The sequence below is a fragment of the Pipistrellus kuhlii genome, unplaced genomic scaffold (assembly GCF_014108245.1).
Source record: "Pipistrellus kuhlii isolate mPipKuh1 unplaced genomic scaffold, mPipKuh1.p scaffold_m20_p_20, whole genome shotgun sequence".
In the NCBI taxonomy this organism is placed as follows: domain Eukaryota; kingdom Metazoa; phylum Chordata; class Mammalia; order Chiroptera; family Vespertilionidae; genus Pipistrellus; species Pipistrellus kuhlii.
The window spans coordinates 16,956,334-16,983,675 of NW_023425516.1; the positions used below are offsets into that span (position 1 = coordinate 16,956,334).

The window sequence follows — 27,342 nt, forward strand, 5'->3', positions numbered from 1 at the left end:
TATGAGTCAAGGCGCTATTCGAGGCTTTGGGAATCTAACGGAAAGGAAACCAGACCTGCCTCATTAAACTTACTGGTGAAGGAAAAAGGCAATAAGTAAACACACAAAATACTCCCCTACCTCAAAATGGGAAGCTTAATGATGAAAGAATCGAACACCCTGTCCTGATTTTTTTCTTCTTTAAAAAGTATATGTCTATGTGATCTATTTCTGTATAAACAATGGTAAACTCATATGACAATATCTGGCAATTGAGTTTCTAATTAAATGCCTAGTGATGTAATTTATTAATGTTTCTTATAAAATGAGAAAACTCTCGTGTGTCTTTAACGCCTACATAAAGGGGGAAGAATCTTTTTGGGAAATGTAGTTTTCTCATGAATGGTGCATTCGATCTCCGAGGACTTGGGGTTTTCTCTGCGTTTGAGGGTCGCTCAGCTGGTGGGGACACTTGAACCACGCGCTAGGTCATAGACAGTAAGGTATTTATTCCCAGATCACTTTGACCTTCTCAAGATGGCGCCAAAGCATTAACTACAGTCATCACTCTCGCTCACGGATTTCCTCTGGGCTCTACTTCCTGTCCAAGGACCCCAGTCTGTCCGGAGTTGAGACGGAACACATGCCGTGTTGGGGGGGTTGTTTTTACTCAAGAGAACTTTCACAATTGTATTAAAGTAATATAATTTGGTGAATTTAGAGATTTTCCCGTCACCTGAAGCTCACATTTTTCTTTCAGGAGGCAAGACAGCGAGGTTTCTGGTCAGGCGCGCGCCGCGGACAGCCCCTGCCTCAGGGGGGTCCTCGGCGGCCCCGGGAAAACCCGGGAGTCGCTGGAAGCCCAAGATGGCGACAGCGGCCGCGGCATCGGCTGCTGAACTGGAGGCTGATCCCAAGGCGGGGCCCGAGGCTGAGGGCGAGGAGGACGAGGCGAAGGCGGACGGGGCCAGGAGGAAGGTGTTCACGCGCGCTGTTGCCACCGCGACCTACAAGTCCATGGGGCCGGCGTGGGACCAGCACCAGCAGCGGGAGGAAGGCGTGAGCGAGAGCGATGAGGATGAGGAGTTCGCCATGGCCTCCTCGGCGGAGAGCTCCCCCGGCGACGACGAGTGGGAGTACGACGAAGAGGAGGAGAAGACCCAGCTGGAGATTGAGCGGCTGGAGGAGCAGGTGCGCTCGGGGGCGGGCAGCGGGGTCCCCCTCCCCCCCAGGTTCCCAGGCCTGCCCCTGCTCCCGGGCCCGGAGCGGCAGTGAACCCGCCGGGTCAGCAAACCCGCTATTCAGCCTGGGGCTGTGCAGGCGTTACCCCATTGCGTCCTCACGACGACCCAGGGAGGCGGTAGTGTGTCCCCCGTTTTAGCGAGAAAACGGAGGCTCTTGGTGGAGGGAATTCTCTGGCTCAAGGTTACACTTCCTGCAGGTGGGGAGTCAGGTCTTGCACTTGCAACCGACTCCACACCTTCCACTCCTAACCACGCCGGGAAGCTATGCCCAGCAGCCGAAATACAGTTCTCTTCGCCAGGGAGCTATTTCCCTGTAGGAACGGCGATATTGACCTTGAGGACGATCATAGACGTGGAAAGGTAGGGATTTCAGCGTCTGGAGGCGAAGGCCCCTCCAATAGGAGGTCCCCAGCAGTGTGTGCTTGGCCAGGATTCTGCCGTCTTTGAGCCTCACCTTCCTCGTCTGTAAATTGGGCGCAGCATTTCCATGTCGTGTAATTGCAATAGCAGCAATGACAGTCAGCTGTCCGGCACCTCCTAGTAACGTGATCTCTCTAGAATCTGTTAACTCCGGTGTGATCCAGCAGGAGGTTTAAATTAGGATAGTTTGGGGGAAGGTTAATAAAGGGACTGCCGTGTTGGTAAAGGGCGGGCAGGGAAACAGGGAGGGAAGGTTAGAATCCTAGGGCTAGTCACAGCAGGACCTGTGTCCGTCCTAAGGCCTGAAGAGGGGAGAGAGCGGGACACCAGTATTTTGAAAGGTGGTGTGGATAGGAAGCCTGAGGGGAGCCAAGGCCTTTGATCGAGGGGTGCAGCCCTGGTTTCCAATCAGAGGAATACCCTGGCCCAGCTCTCTGCCTCGCCTCTGTTGGCGCCTGCTGCTGGGCACACCCTGCTGGAAGAGAGAACCAGAGACCCATCTGTGCGGTCTGTGCCGAGGTGGTAGGGGGTGATGCTGTGAATTTGAGCACATTCTTTCTCACGTGCAAGCTATTTCAGTCTCAGAGCCTCTGGTGTCCCAGTTGGTCAAAGGAGCGTTGTTGTAGTGTCCCTACCTCCCCACACGCAGGACTATTGTGGACCTTAAGTGACTCAGTGTGTGTAAAACTGCTGACGGCGTTTGACACATAGTAGGTGCCATCCCAGGCCTGCTCCTTTCTCCTTTCCCTGCCTTTCCCGTGGGTAGCACGTGTCCTTTCACAGGCCTGTTACTGCTGCAGCCCCTCTCCGGGGCCAGTGTGTGCCGTTAGGGAGTTAGGGGATTAGATCACTGCGCTGCCTAAGCCGCCTCCCTGTTGAGAGCATCATTTGTTGTTAATGAAGTTCTGAGACGGGAAGAGACCAGAGTGTGTACTCACTGAGTGAGCTCTGAGAAAATGTCTTTTATAAATGCAGTTCACGCACAGACTTTCAGAGCACTTCCTATATCATTGTTTGGGCCTAGAAATCGGACATTTAGACCCAAAACCACCGTAGAGGCAATTCCTCTACTTCGTGTCTTTCATACCTTTTTTTCTGAATTGCGCTCCCGTGAGGGACATTTGCACAGGCATTAATTCATTCCTCACACTAGCCGGTAAGCACGCTCCCACCTCTCCATGCTCAGAAAACACATGCAGGCCCAGGTAACTGTGAGTCGGGGGGGACAGGGAGAGCCTAGGGTGTTCGTTAATCAGGAAAGCACATCTTTCACAAACGTCACCTTTTAAACTCTTGTTACTTGTGTGCACACTTGACAGTCAGCTTTGACCTGTCAGTGTCCTGTCCTGGCCTAGTCCACCCCTTTCCAGCCATCACACAGTCATGGGATGGGTTCAGCTTGTCCAGCTTTATAATCACGCGTAAGAGAACCTTGCTACTAGTCTTTTAAGGTTTTTGAAAGAATTCTTATCTGTTGTTGATTCTTCTTTATCTTTGATGTGACTTGATACATACAAGCACAGTTCACATCTGTAAACGGTACCGTATGGTAATCAAATGAGCACCCCCTACCCCATCTGCGGGTTAGAGCTGCATGGACACTGCTGCGTGGGTCTGTGGGCGTTTCCCCCTCCCAGCCCTGCCTGCCCCTTCTCCCTTCCCCCCTCCTAAAACCCACGTGACTACCTTCTTGAATCTTGGGCGTTTCCTTCTCTTGGAAAACAAAGTTTCATCACTCAGGTATGCATCCTTAAGCAATGTGTCGTCCTCTTTTGTTTGTTCTGAGCTTTTAAAAAAGTACGTCCTGTTATAGATAATCTCCTGGGACTGCTTGCCACCCACAGTGGGTTTCTAAGGTTCGTCCACGTTACTTGTCATTGCCGTTTACTCATTTTGACAGCTGTTAGATCAGTTCTGGCATTTGGATTGCTGTAGTAGTCCCCCGCTTGGCCCTCCATTACAAACAGGCTACAGCAAAGCATTGTTTCTGTTGATCTGTGCTCCTGTTGAATATGTATAAGAGTTTCTCTGCATTGGTGTTTTCCAATTTATTTGCAATTATTTTTTTGCACCGGTGTTTTTCAAACTGGGCTCGTGGCCATGGGTCAAGAATTCAGTTTATTTGACTTTCCTGGTATTTATGTTTTACCACTGAGTGAGTGTGGAAGTTTGCCTTCCATTTATGCTCTTTTGCCATCCCTGCTTTTTAAATATCATTGTTTCGGGTTTCGGATAGTCTTAAAACGTTTGCTAATACATACAATTTAGAAAACGCATAAGGAGAAGGATGACTTTCTTACACTTACCCACATCTCTGCTCTTTCTTGTTGTTCTTTCTCCTTGATGCCAAGATTTCTTTAATCATTCCCTTTCTGTTTGAAGAACTTCCTTTAGCTATTCTTTAAGCGTGTAAGTCAGATAGTAACACATTCTATAGTTTCCTTTTGTCTCAAATGTATGATAGCTTTTTAAGCACTTATCTTAATTTATTGTTTTAATTTTTAGTTTGAAAAGTTTCAGGTATAGAAATAGATCTTTATGTGCTTATTACTCAGCTTCCACAGATATCAATCTGTTGTCATTCTTATTTCTTCCAGTAGGGGTCTTTTATTTTTTATTGAGTAGTAGAAAAGAGCTATGCTAAAGCACATTACTATGTTTAAAATCTTCGCAACCTCTGGGTCAGAAAACAGTGATTTCCCACTTAAAGGTAAGGAAATGGAGGCTTAGGAAAGTTAATAACATATCTAAGGCCACACTGGAATTTGTTTCATTGGAATGTTTTCTGTGTTTCAGAGAAAACAAGTGTGTGCTGGCGGGAATTGCGATGGACTTGAGGGAACTTTCTGGTTGTTATAAAAAGCCTCTTGTATTGCTCTTTTCCTTCCTTTTCTGTAGGATAAAGGTTTCGTTTGTGTCAGAGGCTCTCCTGAAGCACATGTATTTTGTTTGTGACCTATGTGTGCATCGTCACCAATGGTAAAAAAAGCTAAGCTATTTTGAAGACGGCATTTTAAATTTCACCTGCGGTTTCTTTCTCTTTTAGCTGTCTATCAACGTCTATGACTACAACTGCCACTTGGACCTGATCCGCCTGCTGCGGCTGGAAGGGGAGCTCACCAAATTGAGGGGGGCCCGCCAGAAGATGAGCGAGATCTTCCCTCTGACAGAAGGTAACACCTCACCAGCCAGGCTGCCTTTGTAGACACCGAATTGGCAAACCACAGAGGGCCCGGCAGCTGTAGAATATTACCATTTTAGTGATTTGATCTTACCTGGGCCCATAAACTTCTGTGCTTGGTGCAGGCTTTACGAATTGAGTTTTGTGACTGGCCGGTTTGTGTGAGATGATGAAACGCTCGCCTGCTGGTGACTCACAGTACATGGCTGCTGTCAGACCGCCCTCCGGGGAGGGGGGTAACGCAGGAGGTGTTGTCTTACAGAGCTCTGGCTGGAGTGGCTGCACGACGAGATCAGCATGGCTGGGGACAGCCGGGACCGGGAGCATGTGTACGACCTGTTTGAGAGAGCCGTGAAGGATTACATATGTAAGTCCCCGGGCGTTCTCCAGGGCGCCCCCTGTGCCACCTGCAGCAGCCTCTGCCGTCTGGGTCGTGTTGTGCGATGCTGTGCCCAGCAGACAGCATGCGTCTAGCAATTAGGAAGATTGAGTTCAGCTGTTACTGTTGTCGTCTATGCTTTTCAGTTGGAGACACTTGGTTTTAAGTCATAGGCATACCTCACTGTATTGCACTTAGCTTTATTGCATCTCACAGATGCTATTTTTTTGTTTGTTTGTTACAAATTGAAAGGTTGTGGCAACCCTATGTTGAACAAGTGTATCAGCACCATTTTCATCAACAGTCTCAGATGAGCGTTATTAGCATTTTTTAAAAATATATTTTATTGATTTTTTACAGAGAGGAGGAGAGAGAGATAGAGAGCTAGAAACATCGATGAGAGAGAAACATCGACCAGCTGCCTCTTGCACACCCCCTACCGGGGATGTGCCCGCAACCCATGTATATGCCCTTGACCGGAATCGAACCTGGGACCTTTCAGTCCGCAGACCGATGCTCTACCACTGAGCCAAACCGGTTTCGGCGAGCGTTAGCATTTTTTAACAATAAAGTTTTAAAAAATTAAGGTATGTACATTTTTTTAGACATACTGCTATTGCACACTTAATAGACTACAGTATAGTGTGAACTAAGTTTTACATGCACTGGGAAACCAAAAAATGTGTGTCACTGGCTTTGTTTCGATATTTGCTTCGTTATGGGGGGTCTGGAATCGAACCTGCAAATTTGAGGTCTGCCTGTACAAATAGAAAAAATATTTAAGTAAGTGGATGGATATACTCACACCCAGCATTTATCTGGCAGGAAGAATTTACATGGTACTAGTTCCAGATGGCTAAAGGTCACCTTTTACATATTGACTAGGTTTTTAGAAGTTTTGGACAGAATTTTTATTTTTCATATTAAAAACCTTGAAATTTCGTATTTTGAAAAATTCTGTATTTATAGGAAATTGCAAAAGTAGTGCAGAGAAGTCCTATTGTTTGACAAACAATCTTATTTCGTCCAGTTTCCCCCAGTATCTTATAACAGTAGAACAAAATCAAAACCAGGAAGTTGACCTTGGTGCAATGTGTGTGTGGTTCTGTGGATTTTATCCGTGTAGCTTCCAGTAGCCACCGAGGTACCGACCCTCCCCCACCACAGAGTTCCTGGTCTGGTGCTGACCGTTCAGTGCAACGGAATGGGGGTGCCTGGCTTCCTCTTAAGTCCCTTTACCCTCCCTGTTGATAGTTAATTCTCTAAATATTGTCTCTACATACATTGGGGAGCACATTAGTGCTGTAGACAAAATGCTTTAAAAAGCATTAAACATTCTCCCCTCTAATTAAGCCCTTCTTCCCCATCTGATTTTCCTGTCTCCGCTCTGGGCCTTTCCCTTGAGAGCAGTGTCAGCACTTAGCAGGTAAACTGCCCGGAGGGAGAGGATTTTTTGTGTACCTTTACCAGCCAAGAAGAATAGAAACTTAACTTTTCATAATTCAAATAATGAAAATTCTAGATGTTTGGTGAATATGACGTTATACTGAATGTGCCTTTAAAAGGTATCCTGTGTCTTTGTTCAGAATGTGCCGGCCCTGTGGCCTCTTAGAATCTCTGAGTTCCAAATACATGATGTTCCCTTGTTTTCTGCTGATCCTGTTACCCCTTTCTTAACGTCTCAGGGTCATTAACAGCACCGGCTCTCTCTACAAGGATTTTTTGTCCTTCCCAGACCGCCAGCGATGGTTTTCGGTCCCATAGGGTTTGCGGTCCTCCCTGTGGTCAGGCCTCCGCTGTCACTTAGTGCTGATGACAGCGTGCCTGCCCTCCCACCAGCTGCTCCAGGGCTGCTGTGGGCCAGGGACTGGCTAACTCCTCCTTAGAGGATGTCTTCTAAGCAGTTTTGAATGGGACCCCAGGGGTCCTTGTGTTATTTCCTGGAGCTTCAGTGTGTGCAAATTGTCACTGGTTTTGAATGTTCAGAAGCCACTTGGCCTGCTTTTTATTTTGTTGTCCTTTCTATTTATTTTTTCTATTCTTTGCATTTTAGTTTTTAACTATGTTTTTCATGTTTGAAGATGCCTGGAAGGCCTTCCTGTATTTCTCAGCACGTACTCAGTGGTGATTGCTGGGGTGAGGGATGCTCCTGTAGTTGGAGATGGCTCGGCCCTTTGGCTCCTCAGAGGTTTTGGAAACCAGGTTCCTGCCTCTTGGAGGAGTCTGGTGCGGAGGCATCGTGCCTGTTTGGGAACTTGGGATCCAGTGACACCTGGGTTTTCTGAGTTAAAATGCTGTTTATAATATTGGTCCCTGTCTAGATTATTTGTTGAGAGGGGCCATTTTGTAATCTGTTGAAAATCACCTTCTCTGAGAGGAGGAACCGTTTCACGGACCATCTGTAAACTTGACCTCCCCTTACTCAGGCCCTCACCTCCAAAGAGCTAGCTCATTTCCATTTTTATTTTGCAGCCCATCTGGCAGCTCTTTGTTGGTGCATGAAACAGAGTGGCTAAAGCTTTGGCTAAGTTCTTGAAATAAACCGATTTCATGAAAAAGCAAGCCTCGGGAAAACAGTCATCCTCAAATTGGCTTCTGTATCTTTCTGGTATTTTTATTTCACAAAGTTAGTGCATAGGCTTCTGAAAGTATTTTCAAGTCTTTGAAAAGTACAGGCAAACCATGTATAATAAGAATAGATACATTCATAAAGATCTTTTTACTCATTGGTCTGGTCTTAAAGTTGTGGTAGTGAGTATATAAACATTTAAAAGGAGTGAAAGGAACAAAGCAACCAAGCAACCTTTTTTTGTCATTGTTTAAAAATTATTAAAAATAGATTTTAAAATAGATTTCTATTAACAGTATTGCTGCTTTTAATTTTTTTCTTTCACTTTGAAAAATTTTAGGTTTTCAAATCTTTCTGAAGATTGACTCAGATTCTTAACTATTTTCATTGAAATCTATCACTGAGTTCCTTCAGTTTTAATAAATAAGCTTTGTGATCATGGTCTTTGTACATATTACCATGTGGCATATACTGTTTATTCAGTAACATCTCAACGAATATTCCTGCTAGGCACATGGTTGGGTATACTTTCTTTTTAGCCTGCAGCATTAGAATAGGTGGATTGGGATGCTTATTAATGATGCTGTTACTTTTTTGCATGAATGAGGACTATTTTGGTGGCACATTTCTTTTGTTATGCCTCATTTTTGCTATTTGGGTATTTCATGTTGTGAACTAATAGAACTCTTCTCATTTTTAGGTCCAAACATTTGGCTCGAGTATGGCCAGTACTCAGTCGGTGGGATTGGTCAGAAAGGCGGCCTTGAGAAAGTCCGCTCTGTGTTTGAAAGGGCGCTCTCGTCTGTGGGTTTGCATATGACCAAAGGACTGGCCATCTGGGAGGCGTACCGGGAGTTCGAAAATGCCATTGTGGAAGCTGCCCGGGTGAGTTCCCGTCTCCGGGACTGTGCCTGCCTTTGAATGGTCGGGCTGTCTCTGTAAGTGCTCTTGGAGGGACATAGTTCATAAAATGGGCTTCGCCAATTCCTTGGTGTGCGGGCAGGTAAATACATGAAATAAATAGTTTTTAGACTAGCAAGAATGATTTCTTTACTGTAAAGCACATGACTCTACAATTTGTTCTCGATACTTAAAAATATTACTGTTTTAGTTACTGACCAGAATAAAATACAAAAATAACCATGTCACTACCCCTTCCGCATCCCCTCCCCCCAAAAATGTCCAGTAGTTACTGTGAGAGATTTGACCCCATCAGAAATGCAGTTTTTAGACTGTAACTTGCAGAATTTTACCGTCCCTCTCCACTGTGTGTGTGTGGGCACACAGTTGCTGATACGTAGTGAAGCCCTCTATAGGTCGTTATTGTTAAAGTGGCCTAGTACATTCTTGAAAAATTGGCAGTGCTGTCTTCATCTTTACCAAGATATTACCTCGTGAAAGAGGTCATGATTTTTTTTTTTTTTAGTTTGAACTAAAAATGTGTTGGAAAAAAATTTTAATGAAATAATTTTGAGGTAGGAAGGACCAAAGTGTGTCATTTACTACAAATTTACTTCTTTAGCCCATGGCTGGCTTCCTTTCCCCTTTTGACCGGGAACAAACCTTTGATTCACAGCTGGAGAAAGTGCACAGTCTCTTCCGGCGACAGCTGGCAATCCCACTCTACGGTAAGACAAGAGCCGGCCCTTCGTGGTTTTTAAAGTGCTTGGGGTATGTCATGTGATTAGGCCTTTCCCAGCATCCCAGGAGGCAAATGTGGCTGATTTCCTTATTCTCACTGGACAGTGTCACTATGGACGAGTCCCTAGGTAAAATATACCTTGAATTATTAATGCTCAAGTTCGTTATGAGGGTCAGAGGCAGGAAGTCCCAGTCGTTCGGACATTGTTGGAGAGGCAGAGAGGAATAGGGAAACTGACTCCCTGTGTCTTATGGGGAAGCTGGATTGAGCAGAGTTCCATTTGGAGCATTTTCTCTTGAGGAGTACCCCCTTCCACGAGGGTACTTACGTGGCATAAACTGTTGCTAAATAAACAATATATGCCACGTGGGAGTTTACGTGGCCCTGGACCATTCCTCGGTGGGGTGATTTGGTTCGGGATTGCAAATATTCATCCCTGAATTCCCTGGGATTTGGTAAGGATTCTCCTTTTTTGAGGAATATATTTTGGCAAGCCAAGCCTTTGAGGTTCTGGAGCTGGAGCATGAGCAGCACTGGGAGGATTTTTCCGAGCACGAGAAGAGTTTGACATTGCCATCTTGTGTGTTGCCTAGACCTGGGGTACTGTGCACCCTCAGAACCTCTGGATAACTTCACTGAGCCCGGGAGTTATTTCTCATTTTACTTCACAGCTTATTTGGATTTCACTTGACAAATTATAAAGTGTCTCTCCAGTTGAATCTTTGGGTGTCATGCAGAAAAGGCTAGAATGGGACTGGCTTGTAGAGTTCATCTCATCCCAGTGTGAGGCAGCATAGCATAGTGAGTAGCGCGTGAACTTGAACCAGACTGCCTGGGTTCAAACCCTTGCTCTGCCATTTCCTGTGGACAGTGCAAAATGGGGAACACAGTAGAACCCACCTCATAGACTGTGAGCATCAGATGAGTTAATGGCTACGATGACTTAGAACCTAGGAAGTGCCAGGTAAGTGTTGTTAAAGCTTTGCTATTAGTTTCATTAATTCTGATTGATTAATGGGTAGGGACTGGACTGCCTGGGCTAATATTTTGAGACAGAGTCTAAGGCCAAACGTGAGCTCAGCAGAAGAGCTCAGGATTTGGTCAGTAAGAGCTGCTATGGCCACAGATGTGGGAGGAGTTAGTGGCATTTGACTCTCATGGTTTAATCTATGTTTGGATTCCTAAGATCCAATTACAAGACCCAACGTGCTGAATCCATTTTTCAATAGATATGGAGGCAACGTTTGCAGAGTATGAAGAGTGGTCGGAAGACCCAGTGCCAGAGTCGGTGATTCAGAGCTACCACAAAGCACTGCAGCAGCTGGAGAAATACAAACCTTATGAGGAAGCACTGGTAAGTGTGGGCTGCTTTTCAGTAAACGTCTCTCTGTAAGCTTTTCCCTGATGGGTAGTTGCAAGTGAAACAGTTTCTTTTAAACTTGTTTTATTGTGAAATATATAGAGTGTATAAATGTATATTGCAGTTTACATACTACTAATAAAGTGAACATCCATGTACCTACCACCCAGGTTAAGAAATAGGACATTGCCAGTTCCTTAGAAGTCTCCTAAGGGCCCCTCTCCGATTGCCTCCTCTTCCCTCTCCCGAGGTAACCACTTTCCTGACTTTTGTGATTCTCATTCCCTTGCTTTTCTTTATAGTTTTACAACCTGTGAACGTATCCTTAATTAATATATTGCTTCAAGTTTGTTTCTTGTATATAGTGGAGTCATGTTGTATACTTTTTTATTCAACCTGATTTGGGGTTTTACACATTGATAAGTATAGTGACAGCCATTTGTTTTGCTATAAAGTTGTCTGTATGTAAACAATCTGCCCATGTTCTTAGTTGGGTTATTTCCAGTGTCTGCTTTGACATTGCACATGTCTCTTGGACACGGGAAGAGGGTTTCTCTAAGTGTGCACCTAGGAATGGGACTGTTGGCCAGGTTACCAGTCTGCACTCCCCCAGCAGGACCTGAGATGGCCCCTTGCTTTTGTTACCTTGAATATTGCCATATTAAAATGTAGCCAATCCGTTGAGTCTGAAACTGGTGTTCTAATTTGCATTTCCCTGATTGCTAATGGGGTTGAGCATCTTTTCTCATCTGTGGGCCATTCAGATTTTCTTTTTTGGTGAAGTGCTTCTGTGGTGAAAAGTGTCTTAGACACATTTTCTTTTTGATTTATCCTTTTTCCTTTTTTTCTAATTGATCTGTGGGGGTCCTGGAACTTAAATCTTCCTTTTGATTATAGGTGTTGTAGAATGTGCGCCCCCTGCCCCCACTTCTTACTTTAAAAAATGGCATCTTTTCATGACCAATCTTCATGTACATGGACTTATCATTCTCTTCCTTTTGTTTATGCTTTTGTTATGCTCAAGAAATATCTCTATACTCCAAAATCATTACTATACTTAGCTCTATTACTTTTTCCTGGAAGTTGATAATTTAGTGTTTTATGTTTAGGTCTCCATTTGGAGTTGAGTTGATTTTTTGTATGGTATGAAGCAGGGTCCAATTTCATTTTCCATGTTTCCGCACTCGTTCTGTTAATTCTCTCTCTCTCCCCTCACGCATGTGCAGCCCCACATCGCCCATAGATTAGCTGTCCATGTAGGTGGGGGTCTGTTTCTGGCCTCTCTCTGCCATTCCACTGGTTTACATTATATCTTTTTAAAGATAGTATTTTCTAGTTTTTCTAGTTGCTTCTGGTGTATAAAATGTAATGTGTTTTCATACTAATTTTTTTAAATCTAACTTGCTAAATTATTACTAATATTAATAATTTATGCCCTGGTGGGTAGCTCAGTTAGTTAGGGCATCATCCTGATATACCAAGCTTGTGGGTTCGGTCCTCTGGTCAGGGCACATACAAGAATCAACCAGTGAAGCATAAGTAAGTGGAACAACCAATCCATGTTTCCCTCCCTCCTTCCCTCCCTCGCTCTCTAAAAATTAATAAGTAAAACTAAAAATAATTGATGGATTCTTTTGGATTTTCTGTGTTGACAATAGTTGTGTTTTCTTATACAATATTATTTGTAAGTGGCATTTTTTTTCTCTATCGTGGTCTTAGAATACTTTTAACTTCATTTGCCTTTCTTCAGACTTAGTCTCTTGTGATCTTGTATTTCTTGTCTTTTTGTTTGATCTATAAGCATCATTGTTAATTTTGCGTCACAGTCTAGTTTGTTTACATTTACTACATTCCTTCCTGCGTCCTAGTTTTTTCATCTGGAATCACTTTTCTGTTACCTGAAGTCTATCCTTTAGAAGAGTCTAGCACACTGGACATTTGCTCGTAACAGATTTTCTTGTTTTTTGTTTGTTTGGAAAAGTTTGTTGCTCTCCTTGAAAGTTCATTTCTCAGGATATAGAATTCTAGATTGACAATTGTGTTCTCTCAGCAGTTAAATATGTCTTTCTGTCTTTTGACTTCTGTTGTTTTGAAGTCAGCCGTCTGTCTAACTCTTGCTTCTTTGAAGGTAACCCTTGTTTTTTTCTCTGGTTGGTTTTAATATCACTGGTTTGTGTGATGTCCTGCAATTTCATTATCGTAGGTCCAGGCGTGAATATCTTTGTATTTATCCTGCTTGTGGTTTGTTGGGCTTCTTAGCTTTGATTTTGGTCTCTCTCATGGGCTAAAGAATGCAGATACTGAGAGCCAGGCTGCCTCCAGTTTGAATTTTAGCTCTGCCACTTAGCAGCTCTGATTTGGGGCTTGTACTTAGCTTCCTTGTGCTTCATTTGCCTTGAAATACGGGGATAGTAGTGATACCTGCCTCATAGGATTGTTGTGAAGGTCAAAAATATTTCTTAGGCCAGCAAAAGTTAACCTTCACTTAACCACCTTCACTTAGATCTTGTCCTTAACAAGGTTTTTTTTAACCTGTTTGTTGATGATTTTCAGGATGTTTTTTATATTTAGTCCAGCAGTTTTAGTAGTTTTCAATGGCACAGTGTCTGGGTCACTAGTATGTCATTATTACTAGGAACTCAGCTCTAAGACAGCTTCTTTCTATGTTTAGAACATGTGTGCTCTCTCGCTGTTTTGCATGTGCTTCCTCTTTTTTACATGTAAATGATTTGTATGTAATTTATTTCACAAAACTTCATCAATGACAGCCTCAGCCAGTTCAGTTTTGTTTTCACTATCAGCAGAGTGTGGCTGAAAAGAAAACAAGTCAAGTAAGAGGGTTTTGTTCAAAAAGATTTTTGATCGGGTCAGTAGACATTCAGTGTAGCCTCTTCCATCTTCTGCACGTACCTGCGCTTGGCAGGAGCTGATATTTGGAATGAGAAACCTGAACTAGCACAGGGTACCGAATTGCTCCAGTGTGGTTCTTTCATGTCCTCAGCAGGCCATGACAATAACTTCTTCGGAAGGATGGCTTATATTGGTCATTGGCAAGGGTGTTTCTCTTTCATTTCATTCCCGATTTAAATGCCCTGTAGTCCAGCGATGGATCTAGAAAAGGGTTTGAGGAGCTTTTGTAGCTAATGCGGTGACAGAGTGCTTTTGTAGAGGTTCTGCGAGGGGATTGGTGGTTCTTGGGGTAGCCAGTCTCACCAGAGATGAATGTGAAGATGTGTTGTGCTTCCTGACAGCGTCAAGCAGCTCATTTCATCTCCTTTGCCATTCTCCTTTGTCCAGTTGGAGGCAGAAACTCCCCGGCTGGCCGAATATCAAGCATACATCGATTTTGAGATGAAAATCGGCGATCCTGCTCGCATTCAGTTGATCTTTGAGCGTGCCCTGGTTGAGAACTGCCTGGTTCCAGACTTGTGGATCCGTTACAGTCAGTACCTAGTAAGATGACTGTTCCAATTTCATTTTACTTGGGATCTATCTAAAGAAAACCAGTAGAGCGCTCGGAGTTGTATGCCGCTCATCTCTGCTGGTCCTCATTTTTCCTTCATCCTCCCTTTGTCAGCTCACTTAGGAAGTCCTCCTAGTGTTTTAGGATTACATAGTCTCACTATTGAAGACTTTATCACAGATTAAAAAAATTTTTTTAACCTTTTATTATGGAAAAATGCAATCACATAAATGTAGACAGATTAGTAAACTGTAACCTTATGTACCCATCGCCAGCTTCAACAATGACCTAATGGCATTAATGTAGTTTCATCTATATCCTTACCTACTTTTCCCATTCCAAGTTATTTTATATTAAATCCGAAATCACGTTTCCTTGGCAAATATTTCAGTATATATGAATAACAGATTTGAATCAGGATCCAAACAAGCTCCATACATTATGGTTGGACATTTAATCTGCAGGTTGCCCTCTCCACCTCTCCTCTCTTTCACTCCCTTTGCGATTTCTTTGGAAAGAGACATTTCTAAGGAAATTTCTCTGTCATTTGGTAGCTCTGGAACTGTCTCATGGATGGTGAACTTTTAACGGTAAATTTTTCTCTCCTAACCCTGGACTTCTTTGTCACAGGACCGGCAGCTGAAAGTCAAGGACTTGGTTTTATCCGTACACAGTCGTGCTGTCAGGAACTGCCCCTGGACGGTGGCCCTGTGGAGTCGGTACCTCTTGGCCCTGGAAAGACATGGAGTTGACCATCAAGTGATCTCTGGTGCGAATGTTTCTATTGAAAACCTTCAAAGCTTTTTGTCCCAAGTCCGGAGCTAGAGTTCTGAGGAAGTCTCCCCAGCCTGTTCCTTTAGGAGAGTGGGGAGGAGTGACAAAAGGGCTCCCTCTGAAGTGGGAGGTAAACTGGTTGTTTTTTGACGTCTTAGAACTTTTTAACATGCTAAATGTTTGTGATCTTCCTGGAGTCTTTTCTCCAAATGGACTTGACCTGGAACTCTTACTGCTTTTTCTAGAACACAGCTGTGCCTTGCTGCATGGCTCTCCTTTGGGACATTTCTTTCTAGTGCATTGCATCTTATTATGATGTTGAATTATTTAGTACTTTATGGTCAGTAAAGGTTTTTATAATAATCTTGATAACTGTATATTGGTTTCTTTCTTAATTGACCTCAAACCCTCTTTTTCTTCACCTGCAGTGACCTTCGAGAAAGCTTTGAGTGCTGGCTTCATTCAGGCCACCGACTATGTGGAGATCTGGCAAGCATACCTTGACTACCTGAGGAGAAGGGTTGATTTCAAACAAGGTATTTAAGTTCATGTGCTTTATAGCAGAACTGTTTTTCCTTAACATATCTTTTGGTGAGGTGTTCTGGTTGCCCAAATACATTGTGATTGGGCAAATGTTACAGACCAGCCATTGGTAAACCCCCACTCCCAAAGTTTTAGTGGCTTAAGTCTTTAACAAGTCATGCTGTGGATTGTAAAGGAAGGGAGTAATGGTCCTTGTTTTATGCTGGCTCCTGCTAGCTTCTTCTGTCTCATTTTTATTTTCCTCTTCTCTCCATTCTATATGTCCGAAATAGTTCTCTAAGTAAGACTGCTGTGCTTCTATTAAATCTTTAAACCTCTGCAGGACTCCCTTTTTGTTCTCCTTTCTCCTCAAAAGGAATAGCAGCCAGAACCCCCATCTAACTCGTTCTTGCACGTGACCTTGAGCCGTTCTGCTGGCTGGGGAGACCGCACACTGCACCCTGTACCAGTGCTCACTGTCATCACTAAACTGCCCACCGTGCTGTGCTCTGCTCCAGTGTGTCTTGCCCTCTGTGTGATGAGGGCGGGGGCTGGCAATTTCACTCTGTGTCCCCAGCGCGATGCCAGGTGCATAAACAGGCCCCTGGGAGTTTCAGTGTGCGATAAAAAGACAGACCTCTTTTGCTTCCAGACTCCAGTAAAGAGCTGGAGGAGTTGCGGTCCGCCTTCGCCCGTGCTTTGGAGTATCTGCAGCAGGAGGTGGAAGAACGTGAGTGTGCGCCCCCCCCCCCCCCCCCCCCCCGCTTTGTCCAGTTGTATTTCTTGCTCCGGGTTGAGGTGCCTTTTCAGGCAAAGGCTCTTGGTCTCTAAGCTACTTTCTCATTTTGGTTAATTTTGTTTTTAAAGGTTTCAATGAGAGTGGGGATCCAAGCTGCATGATCATGCAGAACTGGGCCAGGATCGAGGTAAATGTTTCTTGACAAATCCATCGGTTCCATCCGCCTTTGAAGGGCCTTGGTCTGCTAGTGTGGCTGAAGCTGAGTCAGAATCCCAGCTGATGGTCTAGGCTCTGTAGGGACCTGTGCTGTTTACCTAGCTTTGTGCACATTAGTTTATATCTTAGTGCAAATATTAGCTCCCAAGAAGAAGGTGTGCAGCAAGGTCTGAACGCCAGGCGTTCACTCATGTACTTCTCTCCCTTGCCCAGTGTCCCATTCATGAGAGTTATCAGGTGGGTGCTGTTTGCCCAGGCACTCGACTGGGTGCTGGGAAATGAGGTAGGCATGGTTCCCTGTGCTGGTAAGATTTTATCTGGTGTGGAAGGCAGGCGGTGTGACAGATAATCACAGGATAGCAAGGTTGAGTTACTGGACCATGGACTCCAAGTGGAGTAGGACACGGGACCTGCCCTTGATCATCATTATAGAATTGTAAAATTCCAGTGTTTTATTCTCTGAGGGAGTCAGGCCAGAGAAACACTGGGGTGGTTTCTGGATGGGTGTTTGTGTTCTCATTTTCAAGCTGAGGCACCTGAGGTTCAGAGAGATTAAGCAACTTGCCCCAGTCACTTAGTAAATGGGGGAGTGGCATTTGCTTCCAGATCAGACTTTCTCTACACTGCTGCTCAGATTAACCCTGATAGTTATGTTTGATAAAAAGAAAAAAAGAAAAAAGAAAAAACACAAGCGAATAGTCGGTACTGCTGTAGTGTCCCCGGGCTCCCACTCTGAGGCCTCGGCAGACACCGAGGCTGTCGCTGCAGAAAGGCTGACGTGGTTGGCCTGGCCTGTGACCATGGAGGGCGGCCTAGGGAATGCCAGTGACGGGATGGCTTTTCAGGCAGATCCGTCTGAAGTCTGTTTTGGAAGGGCTGTTGGTGTCATGCGGTTCAGGTGCTTTCCTAATTGGGCCTTGTCATGCATCTTAGGCTCGGCTGTGTAATAACATGCAAAAGGCTCGGGAGCTCTGGGACAGCATCATGACCAAAGGAAACGCCAAGTACGCCAACATGTGGCTTGAGTATTACAGCCTGGAAAGGTAACGAACGGGGCGGGGTGGCGGTGCGCTGTCGGGTAACTTGTATTCAGTCTTGGCTGACACCGGCTGGCACCGGCTGGCACCGGCTGGCTTGGGCTTGCTTTTTGCAGTGGGCCACCACCTACTTTCACCTCTCTCTAGTGGGCCGGGCTAGAGAACTAGCATAGTATATTGTGTCTGGGCTGTTATAGCTAGGTGTTTCTTTTAAAAAAATATATATGTTATTAATTTTTTTACAGAGAGGAAGGGAGAGGGATAGAGAGTTAGAAACATTGACCAGAGAGAATCATCGATCAGCTGCCTCTTGTACACCCCCTCCTGCGGATGTGCCCGCCACCAAGATACATGCCCTTGACCGGAATCAAACCCGGGATCCTTGAGTCCGCAGGCCGACGCTCTATCCACTGAGCCAAACCAGTTTTGGTGCTAGGTGTTTCTTTTAAATTTGGTGGGTTTTTGGTTGGTTGGTTTTGATTTTTGCACATGAATATTTTATTTGACTTTTGGGGAGCTATTTTTATTAAATTTGCTTTGTATAAAAAGTGTAAAATATTAAAAAGCACAGGAGGAAAAAAAAACACCCAAATTATTTACAATTATGGACCCAATCGTAACCACCATTAGTTAATTGTTGGGTATCTTCTTAAGATACTTTCCTGTTTACAAAAGGAAAATGCAATTGTAGTGTACCTTTTACAAAGCTCTAAAATGACTTTACATTAAATAAGGTATGCTCAGTAATATTGATTACATGGAGAAGACATTAAGAATATGACCAGTTTGTTCTTCAGTAGATCTTGAACATAGAAGTGAAAGTTTCCTATAATCCCACCCCCAGAGAGGACACTAGTAAAGCTTGTTGGATTTCCCTCCAGGTCAGAGGTTCTCAAACTGGTTTCGGAACCCGTTGGCACTCTTAACATTTGAGGAGCCTCCCTCCCCCAAGCTTTTGTTTGTGTGAGTTATCTAGGACTCTAACATTTACATGTTAGGAAGTGAAAATGGAGTCCCATGAAAAAGCTGGATTAGACTGCACCCCGGACACCAGCAGCGTTTCCTTTGCTACAACATTGTACTGGTGGAGGGTGCTGGAGCCAGAGCTGCTGGTCCTGGGGCTCTGCCTGTGAGAAGCTGCCCTCCCTCGTGTGCCTTCTGCTCCTGTCTGGGTGGCAGCCTGTTCGCTTTTTGCCTAGGGCGCACGGCGACACCCAGCACTGCAGGAAGGCTCTGCACCGCGCCGTCCAGTGCACCAGTGACTACCCAGAGCACGTCTGTGAAGTGCTGCTCACCATGGAGAGGACAGAAGGTGGGACCCTCGGCTCTGCTTCTGCTTGGAGTCTAAGGACAGACTGTACGCCTACCCTTGAGTGGTGCTCACCATGAGATCGAATCCTCTGTGATCTCCAGATCCAGGAGGACCCTGAGCCGTCTAGTTCTAGCATGGGTTTTCAGAATTCTTTGTAGAGGCCCATCCTGTGCACCACAGTATCTTTAGCACTGGCCCCTCTGCCCACGAGGTGCCAGTAGCACATCTCCCTGCCCCTAGTCATGACTCCAGATGACCCCTGGGGTCAGGATCACTCCAGTTGAGACCCTCTGCTCCAGCAGGTCATGCATGCCAGAGGAGCACAGGTGCAAAGGAGTAATGTGTGCCTCACCTGCGAAGTTTAGAGCCTCAATGTTAAGTTTCCAGTAGGAAAATAGAGAATTTACCCCTGGCAGTGGTCTGGATTTTGGGTGGGAATCCCTCAGAACTTGAAATGGAACATCCAAACAGCATTTATCATTTGAGATGCTCAACTGCCTTAATGTGTCTTACACCTTTTGTGTTGGAATGTTTTCATCATCTTTGCCAGGGAGCACCCGTAATACACCATATTCTGGTTTTTAAGTCTCTTCTGAAAGAAGGGATGCTTTTTGTTGTGTTGTTTTTGTTTTTGAGAAGGGATGTTTTAATCACAGCTTCGAAGGACTTGGAATTCTAAACCTTTCAGTGAAATCACCTTAAAATGGGGAGCTGACTCTCGAAGGGGAGAGCTCTCCTGAGGGTGGGGAAATTCAGAAAAGCTTCCCAAACCCCAAAACTGAAAGTTTGTTTCTTTTTCCCTTAAGGTACTTTGGAAGACTGGGATATAGCTGTTCAGAAAACCGAAACTCGCTTAGCCCGTGTGAATGAGCAGAGGATTAAGGTAATGGTGCTGTTTATAGAAACCCTTAGGACCTTCTGATGGCTGTTTTAACCTTGTTTGCGGTGAATATTTTTTTTGTCAAAACTTTGAATTCTATCTAAAATATGTCTTTTGCTTAGAAAGTATTTATTCTGACATATTTGAATCAATATTTAAATCAGTCTTTTATTATTTTTTAGAACAACTTTAAACTTTAGCCCGAACAATAGATACTATTTTATGTAGTGGGGGGATTTTGGCCCTAAAATTTACTAGAATAAAATAAAAAATAATTAAGAGCCTCTCTAGTGATTGGAATATGAACACCCCAAATTCATCAGGGCCCCCGTTCCTCAGATTCTTTTCTTTCTCGTGGCAATTCCTGGGCTGTTGTGAGACACACTGTGGGTTGGAGAGGGATCCCGAGAGGCCGGGAGAGCCTGGCAGGGACGGTGTGAGCCCATCTTCCATGATCGCGTCCTGTCACTTGGGTAATGAGTTTCCTCGCCCTGGCCCCTCCGTCCACGCCCACCACCGGGCGGTAGTGTCATTGCTGCGTCCGGTGATGCACCACATGCCCATTTTCCAGGCTGCGGAGAAGGAAGCCACCCTCGCCCAGCAAGAGGAGGAGAAGGCTGAGCTCCGGAAGAAGGCCCGGGCCGAGAAGAAGGCGCAGAGAAAGAAAAAGACCAGAGGCGCAGACAAGCGCAAAGCAGATGAGGACAATGAGAATGAGTGGGGCGACGAGGACGAAGGTAAAGCTTTTCACAAACACGGTTTGGAACATCTCGGCCTCCCGGAGAAGTTGCAAAAAAACAGTACAAAGAACTTTTTTTCTTGAACCATTGAGAACAGGTGCTGGCAAGACACCCCACCACCCTTCCTGTCTCTGCCTGCCTCTGTGCCAGGTCCTGCCCTGCAAGGGGCCTGCGCTCCGCCCCCTTCTCTGTGCTGCTGCCTCCACTGCCCTCCTCACCACTCGGCCTCCCGTACCCCAAGCTGTTCCTGTCCCATGTTCATCCCCTTCCCGCCCAGGGTGCAGTGTCCCTTACCATTGCCTAGCCCAGTGGTCGGCAAACTCATTAGTCCACAGAGCCAAACATCAACAGTACAACGATTGAAATGACTTTTGAGAGCCACATTTTTTAAACTTAAACTATAGAGGTAGGTACAGTGTTATTAGGGTACTCCTAAGCTGGCCTTTGCTAAAACCTCAAGGGGCCAAAGAGCCACATGTGGCTCTTGAGCCGCAGTTTGCCGACCACTGGCCTAGCCCCACCTATAGACACTTGCCTTCTTGCCCTCACCTATGGTTTTGAGTCAGAGTTTTCAACCAGTGTTTCTGTCAGCCATGCAACTTCAGAAATGGGTAGGTATGTATCAGATTTATTTCCGCCGTCAGTCAAGGTAAAGAATTGTCTCTAGACATGAAGGAACTCTGCATTTTCCTGGTACAAAGTTGTCAGCCAGAGGGAAATGGGAATGGAGCCATCGTTCAGGTGACCTTTCTTGCACACCTTTTTGGGGCCTTCAGAAATGACCGCGGTAGCTCTTTGCCCCTCAGAGCTCCTGGGCTAGCAGGGTAAGGCAAACGTGCCATGTGACTGTGATGGTGTGTAATCTGTGGCAGGTGAGATGGGGATTACGGTGGAAGTCAAGGCCTGAGTGGATCAGCTCTTGCAAGAAAGAGTTCATGAGAGTGATGTGTGTGCACCTTGGCATCGGAGGAGGAGTGAGTGACTGTTGAGAGGGAAAGAAGGGAAGCCAGGCTGGTGTCAGCACGAAGCACAAAACAGCCTGGCATTCTCTCTGAGCAGCAAATGACTGGGTGTGTGCCCCGGTGCATGCTGGGGGCCAGGTGCATGGGTGGTGAGGCTGCAGCAGCAGCAGGCCAGCTGGCTGGGCCCCACTCAGGGGTGCTCTTGAATACAGTGTGCAGGGTGAGACTTCAGGAAGCAGCGGGAACTTGGTGGAAGGGTCTGGAAGTGGGAGTCCAACACCAAATGGGTTTCAGTGTTGTGCCTCTGGAGAAAGTGGGGAGGTGGGTTGGAGCAGGATGTTGTTAATCTTTCTGGAAGGACACAAGACAATAGTGGACGTAGTTAGGAACGGTAAGCCCTTTGCAGAGCTTTCCAGAGTGTGGTCACGTGAAGCACACACTTCAGAGTCACCCAGACGCTTGTTTAGACGCAGGTGCCCAAGCCTTGTCCTTGCTGACCTGAGGCTTGTGGGAGCGGGGCCGTGGGTTGGCCAGCTGTACTTTTCAGACCCCGTGACTTTCACAGAACTAAGTGGACAGAGAGGACTCACTGTTTCTAACTGAGTCAGCCCCCTCGTCCGAATGTCATCCGAGTCCAGGAAGGGGTGGACCGGCCCGCGGGCCAGGAAAGACGGCAGGCGTGGTGCTCGCTGGCCACAGGAGGAGCGGGTGCTGGTCCGTGCCGCTGCAGCAGCCGGCCGTGCGCAGTGGGAAGAGCCGTCGGGGGACCGGCTCAGTGACCAGTGAGGGAGGGAAGGTAATTGTTGCTGCTTCTCTCCCGACGGCCCGCAGAGCGGCCTTCCAAGCGCAGGAAGCTGGAGAACAGCGTCCCCGCAGCCGCGGAGGCCCCGGAGGCCCCGGACCTGGCAGCGGAAACGGGTCTCTTTGGGAAAAGCGCCTCTGCAGACGACACCCCCGCCTCGAAGCAGAAGGAGAGGGCCGCCGCCCCGAAGAAGGACGTGCCCAAGGTGCCCCACGACAGCAGCAAGGACAGCGTCACCGTCTTTGTCAGCAACCTGCCCTACAGCATGGCGGAGCCCGACGAGAAGCTGCGGCCGCTCTTCGAGGCCTGCGGGGAGGTGGCCGAGGTCCGCCCCATCTTCAGCAACCGGGGCGACTTCCGGGGCTACTGCTACGTGGAGTTCAAGGAGGAGCAGGCGGCCCTGCAGGCGCTGCGGTTGGACCGGAGGGACGTAGGCGGGAGGCCAATGTTCGTTTCCCCCTGCGTGGACAAGAGCAAAAACCCTGACTTTAAGGTATGTTTGTGGGGAAAGAATGGCTTTCCTGCAGGGCTGCTATAGACGGACTGAACATTGTGCACATACATGGAATAGCTATGTTCTGAGCTGGTTAATTAAGGTCCGATTCATGGCTCAGTCACTTGGAGCTCACATTAGCTAATACGTGATCATAAGATGAGGAATCGGAATAATGGCGATGGTCCATTGAGAGCATAGGAGTGACTGTGCTAAATGTTTTATGTATAATATCACCGTAGGGCAGTGGTTGGCAAATTGCAGCTTGAGAGCCACATGTGGCTCTTTGGCCTCTTGAGTGTGGCTCTTCCATAAAATACCATGTGTGGGCGCACACGTACAATGTGATTGAAACTTTGTGGCCCTCGCGCAGAAGTCTGTTTTCGGATCTCAAAGAAATTTCAATCGTTGTACTGTTGGTATTTGGCTCTGGTGATTGCCGACCATTGCCTTAGGGGAACCCACGCTGAGAAAAGCTCCTTTCATTGTAGCCGTTCTGTAGAGGAGTGACGTGGTGACATGCCCAGTTACCAGTTCCTAGCACCAGGTCAGCTCCGGCCTGCCTGGCCGGCCAGTGTGCTGCTGCGCCTCTGACTGTTGGTCCCCCCCTTCCTTCCTAGGTGTTCCGGTACAGCACTGCCCTGGAGAAACACAAGCTGTTCATCTCGGGCCTGCCCTTCTCCTGCACTAAAGAGGAGCTCGAAGAGATCTGCCAGGCTCATGGCACCGTGAAGGACATCAGGCTGGTTACCAACCGGGCTGGCAAGCCGAAGGTCAGTGTCGGAGTGGACGTCCAGGCTCGGGGGAAGCCAGCTCTGCGTCTGTGCAGATCATTGGGGTCCAGGGTGGGTTCCTAGTTTATCTGCTGAGAAATAAATGACACATTAGGCTCTGCTTGCATTTGGAGTCAGATTAACTGCATCTAATTGTACTCAAAAGATAATAAAAAAAAATCTAGCATGAATTCACAGGGGAGCACAGTGCGGAATTAGACGGAGAGGCCTTAGGGGTGAGGGGCTGCCCTCTGCAGTCTCCTTCCTGCCTGACTCCAGCCATTTCCTCAGCTCCCTCCACCCCTTCTAGTCTCTTGTTAAACCCTCTTTGCACCCCATTTTGAGTATTGGACCCATGTTTAACCTGGGTTTGGATTGCCTTTCTTCTCTGCCCCCTCCCATTGTCCAGGTTAATTAAGAGTTAGTATGAAATAAGGGGGCACAAAGGCACAGACATTAGGGCACACGTGGCTGCTCCCCTGGTCCAGGCACCTCATCCGAAAGGATAGCTGGATTTATTTACACTGGTCTGTCGGTCCTTTTCTTTCTTTGGCTGGAGCAACCACAGGAGGTACTGACCTTACAGAGGTCACTGAAGTTCCAGTCCGTCACAGACGTGAAGAGGAAGCGTAGGGCAGGGAGCAAACCTGTGTAGACAAAGGTGGCAGTGGTGGGAAGTCACCTGTCGACGGGGTACCTGTCCCGACCAGACTCCCCAGCACTGACCTGCCTCTGGCCCCTTTCAGGGCCTGGCCTACGTGGAGTACGAAAACGAGTCCCAGGCGTCACAGGCGGTCATGAAGATGGATGGCATGACTATCAAAGAGAATGTCATCAAAGTGGCCATCAGCAACCCCCCTCAGAGGAAAGTTCCGGAGAAGCCAGAGGCAAGGAAAGGACCAGGGGGCCCCACTGCGCCCCGGCAGACATATGGAGCGTAAGTATGTGCATGCCAGCCGTGCAGACTTTCCCGTCATACCACGGGGGCTTGGTCTCCTCTTAGCACAGCACGTTAGGGCAGCCAGCCAGTCCCCTGCAGCGCAGCCCTTCCCGGTGTTTGCCAGATACCCTGTGACTTCTTTAAGGTCACATCTTCTCAGTATTCTAAAGTCCTCTTTGCTAGTTGAATTCATGTGTTTAAACAAAGCCCGACAGCCAGGTGCTGGCCAGGGCTGTCTCCAAATGAACCAGGGTCACGATGGTTCCTGGAAAGGGTACATTCGGTGTCTGCTCTTCCAGGCGGGGGAAGGGAAGGACCCAGCTTTCCATGCTGCCCCGCGCCCTGCACCGCCCGAGCGCCACTGGAGCCCAGGCCGAGAACGGCCCCGCCTCCAAGCCCGCGGCCACCGCCTCCGAGGTCACCGAGGCTCCCAAGATGTCCAATGCCGACTTTGCCAAGCTGCTTCTGAGAAAGTGAACGGGACTTGGAGAAGGGAGATGCCTGCCTCCTTGCTGCCGGAGGCCCACCACCACCCAGCTGCACCGGGCACGGGAGGGCCCGAGGCAGCGCGGTGTCCCTGGCCTAGACAGAAGGGGGACGGGTGCCGAGCAGAGGCTGTCAGTGTTCCCTCACATTGAGGGTGACAGGGAAACAGTCACTCCACGGCCTGGGCACCAGGGATCGTTTCTAAGATATTTTTTGTCTTTAAGAGAAACGGGAGTGAAACTGGGACACACCCTTTGAGACACATCTGTCCAAATGTTTCACCAGCTCAGGCCCCTTCTTATAAGACATTTCTCTTACTCTGCACAGTCCGTATGCCTGTCACTCTTTTATAAAGGACGAAACGGCAAAAGCTAGCAATTCACCAGAATGGCCTATTTTAGTAAAGGGGTGGGCAAGTCACCTGAAAAACATGTGGTGGATTTTTGTCTTAGGGGCTGTGCATTTTTATATTATGTATTTGTGACACATCAATTCACTGTTTCCTCAAAGCAAAATATGTGACATTTGTTTTGTACAGGAATTCTGTGCGCCACCTGCCGTGGACCATTTTCTTTGCCTCGTGAATAGTGGGCTGTGTTGTTCTTTGTCTAAATATTGAGTTTCAGCCCTTAGGTTTTGTTTAAATGCCATGTCAGTGCAAACTTCAACTTTCCTCATGTAGCTTTGTTTATTAAACCGAAGTTCTCTTAAGAACCTCTTGCAGAATGGTGCTCCGCTGTGCATTCCAACTTGGGTGTGTTTTGAAATTCGTGTACCTTGCTTTACCTGGCGGGTGTGTAAGTAGAACTTTTAAATCAAAGTGACTGGGGTTTGACTTACAAGTCTTTTCAGCTGTGGTGTGTCTTCAGCTTTAACCTTCATAAAGAAGAGGGCTGAAGTCCTGACACAACCCCTCCTGCATCCTCCTGACAATGGGACCACCTCTTGAAAAAGACAACATAGTCTCAGGCATTTAATATAATAAAAATACTTTATTAGAGTCAGTTATTTAAAATAATGTCCTTCACATATAGCTAAAGTGCCAATTTCCATAGTAAAAGCAAGGACTTCCATCAGGCTTCCTTGGTGAGCTTTATAAAATCAAGACGACAGATTTAAGGTTAAATACCGTATGGCAGCACACAAGTATGAAAATACTTTTATAAAGGTCTGAGTAATTATCACTTGGGGCCATTTCCTACATCTTTATACTTATTTTCCAGAAAACCATTCTGAATGTGCTTGTTCAACAATTAACTATAATCTAAACACTTGCTACATAAGAGCAGTGACCTCATTACTATCAGGATCTGAATTCTCACATCAGAGACAACATCTTTTCACCGACATTCAAAGTGCAGCGCAGGGTTAGGCATCACGGCTCTGCCCATTCTCACTCAGCAGCAGCAGCTGTAATGGCACCTGAGCCGTATGTGATTGAAAGAGGAGAGTCTACGTCATAGGAGGACAGCTTGCCCATGTGACATAAAACATTTATAAGTTAGGAAAGTAAGGCCACTCCAAGACGATCTATTCTGCCTCCCCCAGGGGGAGGCTGGACAAACAGGGGCTGTGGGAAGGGGGACAGGTGAGCAGGTGCTGTGCTCGGAGGGTTTTTGTGGTTTAGCATAAACTGGTGCTCTAACGAACTCACTGAGATGCTGACACGGCATCTGATTTCTTTAACATCTACCGATAGGAGATGCTGAACTCGGGGGGTGAGGGCAGACTCGCGCGACTGCACGATACCTGGCTGGCAGCAGGATCAGCTGTTTGGTGAAAGCCCAGGGAGCTGTCAGACTAACACAGCTGGTCTGAGTTGCTGCAAATGAAGTGAGAGAAACATCAACAGACAAACCAGGGTGGCCGTTCCCTTATTAGAAAAATAACCTCTGACACTAGAGTCTGCAAACTATGGCTCTTCCCTGAAGTAAGCAAGGTAAAACTACAAATGGCAACACTCATTTCTTTCATTTTGGATCTCGGAAGTTTGCCCTGACAGAATTAGACACACGACTAACACCTCTACGAAAGCAAGCTTTCAATCATTTCTCGAAATTGGGATCAGGTTTTCCCGGGAGTGCTGACCTCCAGGCAGTCAACAGAGCTTTCCAGCCGGCCTCAGAGGATTCGTCCTGTCTCTGGACCTCACCCCCGTGTTGGCCTCTCCTTTCCTTAGTGCAAATTCTGCTCCAGAACTGGTCTGGTCATGCAAGGAGCACGGGTGCCCCCACTGCCTGCTGGGACCACCACACGATGGGCCGCCAGCACGGACGGCAGACACTTACTGGCTCAAAAGAAGAAAATAAATAACTTGGCTGAATTATAAGTTATCTTAGAGACGAGGCTTAATAACTTAGTTATTTTCTTTTTTAAAAAGAAACACATTTGGAGGTAAAGAACGTTGATGTTCCTTATCTGTTTCCTCC

General features: G+C 46.6%; 1 protein-coding gene and 1 long non-coding RNA gene across 5 annotated transcripts; one reads left to right on the forward strand and one right to left on the reverse strand.

The window, feature by feature from the left end:
* The first annotated feature begins 726 nt into the window (after positions 1–726).
* SART3 (spliceosome associated factor 3, U4/U6 recycling protein) lies at positions 727–27,284 on the forward strand. Of its 4 annotated transcripts, none has more exons than XM_036448934.2 (19): positions 745–1,170; positions 4,690–4,816; positions 5,087–5,191; positions 8,473–8,657; positions 9,295–9,400; positions 10,644–10,768; positions 14,072–14,227; positions 14,868–15,006; positions 15,440–15,547; positions 16,186–16,263; positions 16,401–16,459; positions 17,422–17,531; positions 18,725–18,837; positions 19,644–19,720; positions 20,289–20,454; positions 22,251–22,714; positions 23,335–23,487; positions 24,234–24,424; positions 24,727–27,284. In XM_036448934.2, exons 1-19 carry the CDS (start codon positions 847–849, stop codon positions 24,902–24,904), a joined length of 2,964 nt encoding a protein of 987 aa, XP_036304827.1. In that variant the 5' UTR covers positions 745–846; the 3' UTR covers positions 24,905–27,284. The 4 variants fall into 4 exon arrangements, 3 of the variants coding, with proteins under 3 accessions (XP_036304829.1, XP_036304827.1, XP_036304828.1); XM_036448935.2 differs by having other exon boundaries at positions 750–1,170; positions 9,349–9,400; XR_004989964.2 differs by lacking the exons at positions 24,234–24,424; positions 24,727–27,284 and adding an exon at positions 20,555–20,607 and having other exon boundaries at positions 727–1,170; positions 23,335–23,473.
* Positions 8,264–23,027, reverse strand: LOC118725317. Its single transcript, XR_004989967.2, has 3 exons — positions 22,780–23,027; positions 9,805–9,809; positions 8,264–8,275 (listed from the first exon to the last, which is right to left on the reverse strand). It is a non-coding gene; the product is annotated as an uncharacterized LOC118725317 (long non-coding RNA).
* Positions 27,285–27,342: the final 58 nt, after the last annotated feature.

Bases quoted from the DNA above. Each gene is read 5' to 3' on its own strand.
- SART3 (XM_036448934.2), top strand. From the start codon at position 847: ATGGCGACAGCGGCCGCGGCATCGGCTGCTGAACTGGAGGCTGATCCC. The intron at 9,401-10,643 runs GTAAGACAAGAG...ATTTTTCAATAG, and splicing joins GCTGGCAATCCCACTCTACG to ATATGGAGGCAACGTTTGCA. The intron at 14,228-14,867 runs GTAAGATGACTG...TCTTTGTCACAG, and splicing joins TCCGTTACAGTCAGTACCTA to GACCGGCAGCTGAAAGTCAA.